The sequence below is a fragment of the Heterodontus francisci genome, chromosome 12 (genome assembly GCF_036365525.1).
Source record: "Heterodontus francisci isolate sHetFra1 chromosome 12, sHetFra1.hap1, whole genome shotgun sequence".
Lineage (NCBI taxonomy): Eukaryota > Metazoa > Chordata > Chondrichthyes > Heterodontiformes > Heterodontidae > Heterodontus > Heterodontus francisci.
Window position 1 is genome coordinate 92,919,227 of NC_090382.1, and position 11,298 is coordinate 92,930,524.

Consider the following 11,298-nt stretch of genomic DNA (forward strand, 5'->3'; position numbering starts at 1 on the left):
GGGAGGTGAAGGTGAGCAATGTTATGGAGATGAAAATAGGCAGTCTTTGTGATGAAGAATGGGGTTAGAAGATCAGCTCAAGGTCAAATAGAATGCAGCGACTGTGAACATTCTAGTTCAGCCTGACACAATAGCCAAGCAGGGAGATGGAATTGACAGCAGAGGTACTCAGTTTGTGGTATGAGTTGAAATATTTTGTCTTCTGTCTTTCCAATTTTTAACTGCAGGAAATTGGGACTCTCTTTGACTGAATATCAGACAAGTAGTCTGGCAAGATAGAGGTAATGGAGATGGTGAAGAGGTAGAGCTGAGTTTCAACAGCGTGCCTATGAAAGTCAACCCTATTTCTTCAGATGATGTTGCTAAGGGATGGGATGTAGTTAAGGAAAAGAAGTGGCCAAGCATAGATCCTTGTGGATTCCAAAGGTGATGGTGCAGGATGGCCAGCCATTGCTGGAGATGCTCTGGTACAATTAGATAGATAAGACTGAACCAAGCAAGAACAATCCTACTGAACTGCAGATTGAAGGAAAGGCATTGAAGGAGAATGATGTGGTTTATTGTGTCAAAAGGTGCAGAGAGATCATGGAGGAAAAGTAAAAATAATGCACAATGATCAATCACAGAAGGTGTCATATGTGACTGTGATTAGGGCTGTTTCAGGACTATGGTAAGTATAGAAACTTGATTAAAGATTCAAGCTTGTGGTTGTGGGCATGGATTTGAGAGGTGACAACATGTTCAAGAATTTGAACGGAATGGGAGGCTGGAGACGGGGCTGTTGTTTACAATGACAGAGGGGTCGAGGCTGGGATTTTTGAAGGGCGGGGCGTTAACAGTTTTGAAAGGGAGAGGACAATACCTGTAAAAGCAGGGAACTATTTACTATGTCTGCTAGCATGGGCCCAGGAAGGGAACTTGGGTGGTCAACAATTTAATGAGAATGGAGTCATGGGAGCAGGTGAGAAAGTAAGCTGTGAGGGTGTAAAAAGGCTGCAAAAGGATACAGTAATATAAAAGCAAAATACTGCAGATGCTGGAAATCTGAAATAAAAACAAGAAATGCTGGAAATACTCAGCAGGTCTGGCAGCATCTCAGAGTCATAGAGTCATACAGCACAGAAACAGGCCCTTCAGCCCATCGTGTCTGTGCCGGCCATCAAGCACCTATCTATTCTAATCCCATTTTCCAGCACTTGGCCCATAGCCTTGTACGCTATGGCATTTCAAGTGCACATCTAAATACTTCTTAAATGTTGTCAGGGTTCCTGCCTCTACCACCCCTTCGGGTAGCGTGTTCCAGATTCCAACCACCCTCTGGGTGAAAAATTTTTTCCTCAAGTCCCCTCTAAACCTCCTGCCCCTTACCTTAAATCTATGCCCCCTGGTTATTGACAACACTGCTAAGGGAAAAAGTTTCTTCCTATCTATCCTACCAATGTCCCTCATAATTTTGTATACCTCAATCAGGTCCCCCCTCAGCCTTCCCTGATCTAAGGAAAACAACCCTAGCCTATCCAGTCTCTCTTCATAGCTGAAATGATCCAGCCCAGACTACATCCTGGTGAATCTCCTCTGCACCCTCTCCAGTGCAATCACATCCTTCCTATATTGTGGTGACCAGAACTGTACACAGCACTCCAGCTGTGGCCTAACTAGCGTTTTATACAGCTCCATCATAACCTCCCTACTCTCATATTCTATGACTCGGCAAGTAAAGGCAAGTCAGTGGAGAGAGAAGCTGAGTTAACGTTTCAGGTCAGTGACCCTTCATATAAACCGATTAAGTGATTGGGCAAGAAGATGGCAGATGGAGCATAATGTGGGAAAGAATACTAAGCCTGAGGCTTTGGAGGTTTTAAAAATCAGCAAAAGATGTCCATGAAATTGTGAGAGAGAGAGAACAGAGTGAGAGCAAACTAGTAAGAAATATAAAACAGCCCATAAGAGCATCTGTAAAAGCTCTATATGCACAAAGGAAAAAAATAGCTAAATGTGGGTCCCTTAGAGGTAGAGACTACAGAAATTATAATGGGGAATGAAGAAATTGCAGGGGCATTAAACAAATATTTTGTGCCTGTCTTCACAGTAGAAGACACAAAGAAAACAGCAGAAATTGTGGGGAAACAAGGGTCTAATGAGAGTGAGGAACTTAAAGTAATTAATATTTGTAAATATATACTGGAGAATTTAATGGGACCAAAAGCCAACAAATCCCCTGAACCTAATGGCCTAGGCTCTAGGGCTTCCAAAGAGGTGGTTGCAGAAATAGTGGATGCATTGGTTTTGATCTTCAAGAATTCCCTAGATTCTGAAAGGTCCCCATGCATTGGAAGGTAGCAAATATAACACCACTGCATAAGGACAGAGAGAAAACAGGAAACTATAGTCCAGTTAGCCTGACATCAATAGTATGGAAAATGCTGGAATCAATTATGAACGACATAGTGACAGGGCAGTTGGAGAATCAAAATATGATTAGGCAGAGCCATCACAGTTTTATGAAAGGAAAATAATGCGTAACAAATCCATTTAAGTTTTTGAGGATGTAACTGGCACGGTAGATTACGGGAAACCAGTGGTTGTCATATAGTTGGATTTTTAAAAGGCATTTGCTAAAGTGTCTCACAAAATTTGGGACCATGGGATTGAGAGTAGTGCATAATATTAACATGGACTGAGGATTGGCTAATGGACAGAAAACAGAGCAAGAATAAACAGGTCTTTTTCAGAATGGCATTGTAGAACTAGTGGAGTGTTGCAAGGATCAGTACTTGAGCCTCAGCTAATTACAGTCTAAATCAGTGGCTTGGATGAAGGAACCGAGTGTAATATATCTAAGCTTGCTGACGATACACAAGAATGCAAGAAATAGAAGCAGGTGTAGGCCATGTGGCACATCAAGCCTGCTCTGTCATTCAACAAGATCATAGATAAACTTTTTTATCAACTCCACTGTCCCATCTTATCCCTCGATTCCTTTAGTGCTCCAAGATCTATCGATCTCAGTCTTGAATAGATGCAATGACTGAGCATCTACAGCGCTCAGGGGTAGAGAATTCCAAAGATTTGCAACCCTCTGAGGGAAAAGAATTCTCCTCATCTCAGTCCTAAATGGCTAATCCCTTATCCTGAGACGATGAGCCCTAGTTCAAACTCTATAGCCAGGAGAAACAGCCTCTCAAGCCCCGTAAGCTTGGTGGGAAAGTAAGGCTGTGGAGGATGCAATAAGGCTGCAAAGGAATATACACAAGCGATCGGGCAAGAAGGTAGCAGATAAGAGTATAATGTGATGTGTGAAATTATCCACTTTTGTAGGAAGAATGGAAAATCAAAATTTTTTATTACAAGGTGAGAGACTAGAAAATGTTGGTATTCAGCAGGATTTGGGGGTCCTGGTATACAAATCACAAAAAGTTAACAGGTATAGCAGGTCCAGCAAGCAATTAAGGAAGGCAAATAGCATGTCAGCAAGAGGTTTGCAATATAACAGTAAAGAAGTTTCGCTGCTATTATATAGAGCTACGGCGAGACCAAACCTGGAGTATTGTGTAAAGTTTTAATCTCCTTACCCAAGGAAGGATACACTTGCCTTGCAGGGAGTCCAAAGAAGGATCACTAGATTAATTCCTGGGATAAGAGGGCTGTCCTATGAGAATAGATTGAGTAAAGTGGGCCTATATTCCCTAGAGTTTAGAAGAATGAAAGGTGATCACACTGAAATGTATAACATTCTTAGACAGCTTGACAGGATAGAGGCTATATCCTTGGCTGAAAAGTATTAATAATAATGGTCTTAAGATAAGGGGTCAGGCCACTTAGGACTGAGATGAGGAAAAATTTCTTCATTTAGAGAGTTATGAATCTCTGCCACAGAGGGTTGTGGATGCTCAATTGTAAGTATATTCAATACTGAGATCGATAGATTTTTGGGATATAAGGGAATCAAGGGATATGAGGATAGGGCAAGAAAGTGAAGTTGATGGAAAAGTTCAACCATGATCTTACTGAATGGCAGAACAGATTCAAGGAGCCTTACAGCCTGCTCCTATTTAAAAAAAGGTGGATCTCAAATAAAATGATCTGAGTGGACATAAGCATAGGGGAAAATAAGACAAATTAGAGTTTGAAACTACAGTAGGCAATGTTCCAGGGTAATTATTTGCCTTGGTGAGCAAGGGAAAGAGAGGAAGCAGCAGAGACAGCTGAACAGATGTTCTTGATCTTACAAAGAAACCCATGAGCTCCACACGTGGTGTTAGATGCAAGGGTGGAGGCGACAAGGGAGAAGAGTCCAAGGAAATGGTTGGTAGTGGATAAATGAAACTGGCTGTCATCTTTGCTCTCCAGGATGATCCTGGAATAAAGGACTTTTTTGGCAGAAAAGTGTGAGGCCTGCACTTCAGGCAATATATCCAGATCTGATGATGTATGGCTGAACCACTTTGCGCCAAATACACTCATGAACTTCAAGGAATGAAGAAGGGGTTGTAAGAGGGGTATCAACCAGCATGGGCTAGAGTAAAGATTTTTCTGGGTACCAGGGCATCAAAGATGAGGGATTAGTTGACCAGAACAACAGCTACGTAAGTAATGCAGTGAATGGAGGGCTAAGCATTTTGAACATACCTGAGTTTGATGTCAGGGCTCAACCTGGCACTAAAGTAAAATTCCCTGTAGGGGGGCGTCTCACTTCATTTCATTCTTGTGTAATTTTGGAACTTAATACATGATATATACATCAAAAGTTTAGGATTATCAAGCTTTCGTGTATATGCACCCTTACACCACAGAAGACAATGTTTTATTAGAGAAGGATGCTGGGGTGATGCATAACACACAGAGCAAGTTTACAAAAAGTAAAAGACTTCCATTTATATAACACCGTTCACGACCTCAGAACATCCCAATGCTGTTTACAGAAAATGGAAGCACTCTTGAACTGTAGTCACTGTTGTAACATAGGAAACACAGCAGCCAATTTGCACACAGCAGACTCCCACAAACAGCAATATGATAAATCAGAAAGTGCTGGAAATACTCAGCAGGTCAGGCAGCATCTGTGGAGAGACAGAAGCAGAGAGCTAAAGTTTCAGGTCTGTGACCTTTTGAGAGAAAGGTACCAGCCCTGCTGAGTATTTCCAGCAGGTTCTGGTTTTATTTCAGATTTCCAGCAACTGCAGTATTTCGCTTCAGTCAGCTGTTTTAAATGTTGGTTGAGACGTCTGACAAGTAACATGGGCATCTGGCCTGAATGTAAAACCTTGAGTTAGTCAGTGTAAGAAAATCTAAATCTGCCCCAACAGTTAAGCCGCAAGACAATATAAATAAATGCACTTCACTCACAGGTAGAGGTAACTATTTCGTTTCATATTTGAGAAAGGTTTAATTAGACAATTGTGGAACTTGAATTTATTCCAGTGCTTTAAAAGATCGCTTGTACTATATTAAACTGATTTTACTTAAGAGATAAAAATTTCTCGTCAATTTAATTATCCTTCTAAATTGCTGTTTTTTCCTCTGCGGGCAAGCAATCCTGGAATGACTTCAAAAACATGCAGAGAAATGAGGTAACAAAAGCAGAATGCCGCGCATGCGCAGTATTGCCATTAGTTCTCCACCACTTTCCCGTAATAGACATGCGCAGTACCTAACAACTTCACCACTCTTTCGTCCACCCCCCGCGCCCCCCAACGGTTTGATATATTGCGCACGCGTAGTGTTCCAACCGTCAGGACCTTATTTCGCAAGTAAAGCGACTGCTGTGTTTGGGTTGCTAACCGGGGCCTACCCACCTGTCGCGGGGGTCCACCCAGCTTGTCTGCTTGGTGTTATGGTCGATGTAGTACAACTTCCCGTCGTAATCCGTCGCCTCTTCCCAACCGGGTGGCAGGGGCAGTTCTCCATTGCCCTTATTCGACCTGGGCATAGCGAGCGGCAGGTTCTTAGAAACTCGAGCTCCTCCATAGGAAAGTAAAACGATGGACGAGAAACGCCGAGTAGCTGCTGCGCGCCGGCGACGCTTCTCCTTGAAACATCCCCCCCACCCCCGAGTGTGCGATCAACGGACGATGCTGACTGAATGGTGTTGATGTTTCGTTTATCTTTACCGTCTCCACGTTTGTTTTCCCCGAGTTGAGGGCAAGCTCGAGCGGCTGCTCGGATCCGGCTCGCGCTCCCAACCGAAACAGACTCTCGCGCACTCACCCAAATCTTCTCAACATTACCGTTCTCTTAAGCTTTTTTTTACTCTTTTGGGTGCAAACTTTTCTGCTGCAACCCGACTTTTGTTTACTTTCTTGATTTTATATATAATAAAAGCAAATGTTTCTTTTCCTCTTCCTTGTTGCTCTCCTGGTTATTAACCGTTGCCCTTCGAGCGGCACCACCGCTTGCGAACGCTCTTCGTATACAGCATGACGTCATCCAGGTTGTCAGTCAGGTACCTTTCCACCGTAATTACTGCAAAAGGAGCGCTGCAATAGAACATACGTGCCGTAATGCTCCTAAAATTGTGATTATTCCCTTCCTCAAATTCCTTTTTCAAAAAAAAATTTAGTTAAATAACGTATTTGGATTAAATAAAATCCCATTTTTTTTGCTGTGTTCATGGTCAATTGTCAGATCTCAGTTAGTCGCTCTGGCGCCTTTGGGTCACAAGGATGTGGGTTCAAGTCCATTTCAAGCTGAGACTCCAGTGCAATACTGAGGGAGTGCTGTACTGTCAGAGGTGCCATCTTTTGGATGCGATGTTAAATCGAGGCCCTGCCTGCCTGCCTCCCTCAGGCGAACGTAAAAGATCCCGTGGCATTATTTTGAAAAAGAGTTGGGTAGCTGTCCCTGAAGGAAGCCAATATTTATCTTTCAATCAACATCACAAAAACAGACTATTGGTCATTATCACATTGCTGTTTGTGGGAGCTTACTGTCTGCAAATTGGCTGCTGTGTTAGGATCTGGAATGCACTACCTGAGAGAGTGATGGAGGCAGATTTAATCGAGACCTTCAAAAGAAAATTGGATAATTATCTGAAGAGGGAAAATTTGCAGGGCTATGGGGAACGGCACTAGGCCAGTTGCTCTTGCAGAGAGCTGGCTTGGACACAACAGGCTGAATGGTTGCCTCCTGTGCTGTAACCATTCTATGATTCAGTGACCAAACTTCAGAAGTATGTAATTGGCTGTAAAGTGCTTTGGAACTTTCTATGGTCATGAAAGGCCCTATATAAATGCAAGTCTTTTTTTTCAATTTGTAGGTCAGAGCATAGAAGCTTGCAGCACAGAGGAGACCATTGAAAGTGCTGTCCAATTTAATCTCCCACCCTAGCTTTTTTCCCATAACACTGCAAATTATTCCTCTTCAAGGACATGCCCAATTGCCTTTTGCAGGTTCCTAGGGAATTAGCATCTTCTACCCTTTCAAGTAGTGTGTTCCCAATCTTAATAACCCTTTACGGGAAAAATTTCGCCTCTAGTTCTTTTTCCAATTAATGTAAATTCATGACCTCCGGTTGCTGACTTACTTACTAGAGAAAACAGTTTCTCCTTATCTGTTCTATCAAAACCCCTCATAAGTTGGATACATCCATTAAATCTCCCCTCAACCTTTCCTGCACAAAGGAGAACAATAACAGCACTGGGATTGGCAAACAAGCCAGAGGGAACATGAGGAAACTTTTTTATGCAGTTGTTACGATACTCTTAGGGACTGTTAACTTTTAAAAAGAGAAAGTTGAATTTCCAGTTATTGCTGAAAGAATTACGCCACAAGTTTTCATGTTTTAAACAAAAAACTTTTCAAGTGTTAAAGCAAAACACCACAAACAACACTGCAATTCAGAAACACATGCTTTAAACTTTAAATCATAATAGAACATGAAAACGTATACTTTAAATCTCAATAGATCACCCCCATTTGACTGTTACTTCCACCCCAAGAGTCCCCCTATACTTCACAGGATCTTGTCTGTTTGTTCACTTCTCCTGGGTCTAATCCAAAGTATACTACAGCTCTTAGGAATTCACTTTGATATCCTTAATTTCTCAGCTTACTTCTGAGGTATAAAATCTCCCAGAGATTCTCCCTCTTGCACCAGCTAAGCAAATCCTCCAGTTCTCTTACAACACATTCCGAATCTGGACTTCTCAGCTTGAGCATGGGCCTGCCTTAAAACAGAAATACCCCTGGTTCCTGGTGGCCTCTTTGCTCCTGTGCCTAGCTGTTTTTCAGAGCCAACTGCTTTCTCTGTAACCAACAGCTTGTCTGTCAATAAGCAAACGGATCAAACAAAAAACAACTGACCAAGGCATCTTGCATTATCCATCTCCATAGCATTGTGGTAAACTTGGGATGTCCCAGACAGAAATTAAACTGATTATTTCCAACTCCAAATCTCTTTGTTCTGGGAAATCGTGTGAATAATTTAAATCCCTGATCAAGACAGCTGCAGACATACTGTCTCCATCAAGAAGTTCAGAGAGGTTTCCATAGTTTAGGGTCTTCACACTTCCCATTATGACATTACTAAATAAACATGCGCAAAATTTGTAATGTGGCCTCTGATGTGAAAAGGTTGGACACCTCTGCAGTTTCCAACGTTCAGACCCAGAAGACCGGCTTTAAAAAAAATCGGAACTGTCAGCTTTACTGATATTTGCTGTGATTTGGAACTGCTGCTTCTGACCTTTGAAGCAGCTTTGTGGTTTTCTGGCAGGCTTTAAAAAAAATTGGAACTGACAGTTCTGGGGTTAAAATTTACTTCACCTTTCATAATTACATGATATGCCACCTATTAAATGCTGAAATGTTGGAATGCTGAGGCCACTTTGGAGATGTTATACAAATGCATTGGCCCACCGTCTTGATGGTAATCAAAGGTAAACAAAGGGAAAACTGATGTTTTCACTTATATGAAGTGGCCTGGAAGCTTTTGCACTCATTACAGATTATTATGGACAGGTGGGTGATGTTGTGGCTGGTTTCTATGGTTCACCTCCCAACTGACCACAGTCATTGTTTTTGTTTAAATCAATGTTTCAGTCCTTGTGTTTTGTTGGCCAAATAAACAGACAATAACAGGTTATCTCGTAGGTTTAAAACAGAAGATTAAATATTTTTTGAACAATATTCATCACCCGAAATTATCGCAACACCACCCATGCACGCATTCACTCTCACAAGTGCAGTCAAGAGGCGATAGATAGAAGGTAAAGGGTAAGAGGTGTTAAGAGGTCAGGGTATAAAGGTCTTTTGTTTCAGGAAGACCTGTGGGATCCTCTCAGAAGGTGAGTTTTAAAGTTGCAGGCCTGTTTGTTGGTTGTCTTGTATTTGCTGAGTTGCTGAAGTCTCTTGGTGGTTCACTTCAGTTTGAAGACGGTGCCGATTTCTTTGTTCAGTTTTCACAGGTGGTGGAGCTGTTTCAAAGGCACTCTCTTTTCTCTGCTGCAGTTGACTTGTCTCAGCAGGGTTCAACGGTGTTAGCTGGAACTGACCTCTCTCTCGGCCTTGAGCTAGAATTCAAGATGGCTTTTAATGTTGACTGTGTGTTGGAGAGACCAGACTGATGTTGATGTTCTGAACTGGAAAGACCCTTTCTTCTTCAAAATTATTACCTTTAAAGGTAAATGAATTAAGTGTTAGTTTTCCCATGTGGCTTTAGGTTTCAGTTCCTGATGGACTATACAATAACTTTTGATGGCCCCATTTTGATAAGATGAGGGCTGTTCACATTCTATTGTGGTGAAGGTTGCTAGAGACTTGGAGTCTGGGTGTGTCTTTGTTTTAGGTCGTTTTGTGTATAGCTCACATCCATATGTGATAAGCTGTTTCATTTCCATGTAGCCGGGGTTAATTGGTTTTAGTTCTAGTAGACATGGATGTGCATTTTAGTGCTGAGTTGGTATGGATCATGTGACTTGTCCTTCATTTTGTTGACAGCAAATGTACCAGACTTTTAAAATTCTTCTAATTTGTTATAACTCTTCCATTTTTTTCAGTATTGTCATTGCTGCACTTCTCATGAGCATGACAAGATCATTGGTTGGCATCCTCCCATCTACAAAAGATGATGGACACACAGCAAACAATCCATTTAGGTGGGGTGTCTTCTCTTGGTGCACCTTTGTTGGTGGTTGTGAAGGCCAATCCTTGAGAGGCAGATTCTGCCACAAGTGCTGCATGTGAAGCTGCCAAGTGACACTATAAGTTGTGTTTTAGACGTTGGCGCCTGTTGCCAAGCGGCTGTAGCAACTGACCATCATAGTAGTGCACACCAGTCCATAGGATGTGTTGCCATTTCCCTCTTTTGCAAGCTCCCATGTGCAATAGTCGACATTTTTATTTATTTAGAGATACAGCACTGAAACAGGCCCTTTGGCCCATCGAGTCTGTGCCGACCATCAACCACCCATTTATACTAATCCTACATTAATCCCATTACCCTCTCACATCCCCACCTTCCCTCAATTCCCCTACCACCTACCTATACTAGGGGCAATTTATAATGGCCAATTTACCTATCAACCTGCAAGTCTTTGGCTGTGGGAGGAAACCGGAGCACCCGGCAAAAACCCACACGGTCACAGGGAGAACTTGCAAACTCCGCACAGGCAGTACCCAGAATCGAACCCGAGTCGCTGGAGCTGTGAGGCTGTAGTGCGAACCACTGCGCCACTGTGCCTTCATGTCACGCTTGCAAGCAGCCTTGAAGCAGAGCTGTGGGCACCCCACTGGTCATCTGGCCCTAGTTACCTCACCAAACATAAGGTCCTTGGGTAGCAACCGTCTTCCATCCTGCGGACCTGTACGATCCACCGAAGCTGCCTCTGTTGGAAGCTCTGCCTTTGAGAGGTCCTCCACATTTGTGATTTTGTACTGCCAGAATATGCCCGTAATGTGCCTCAGACAGCGAAGATGGAAATTATTGAGCTTCTTTTCCTGGTAACTCTAAGTCTCGCATGTGCCATCACAGCCATACAGCAAGGTGCTGAGAACACAGGCCTTATAAACCATCAGCTTGGTCCTAAGGGTCAGCTTGGTGTTATTCCATGCGCATTTCGCAAGTCGGCCAAAGCTGATAGCTGCTTTCCCTAAGCGTGTATTGAGCTCTGCATCAAGGGACAGATCGTCTGTCACTGTGGACACAAGGTAGCAGAATTTGCTAACCACTTCCAGTGGGGTGTTATTTAGTGTGATCAGGGGCAGAGATGCAACACCTTGTCCTTACAGTCAAGGAGAGCAAGCTGCAGGCACAGGAGAGACAGTCCATGAGTCTTTGTAGCTGAGTTTCCGTGTGACTGA

At 42.8% G+C, this 11,298-nt stretch overlaps 1 protein-coding gene across 3 annotated transcripts in view; it reads right to left on the bottom strand.

Annotated features, from left to right (window-relative positions):
• The window catches only part of wwc1 (WW and C2 domain containing 1), a 171,429-nt gene extending 165,020 nt beyond the window's left edge, over nt 1-6,409 (bottom strand). For all 3 annotated transcript variants that reach the window (XR_010976111.1, XM_068043868.1, XM_068043869.1), the window contains exon 1: nt 5,796-6,409. Coding sequence is in view for 2 of the 3 variants with exons in the window: in XM_068043868.1 (XP_067899969.1) it covers nt 5,796-5,929 (134 nt within the window). In the remaining variant the exon portion in view is untranslated. The remainder of the gene's footprint in view (nt 1-5,795) is intronic.
• Between the last annotated feature and the right edge of the window lie 4,889 nt (nt 6,410-11,298).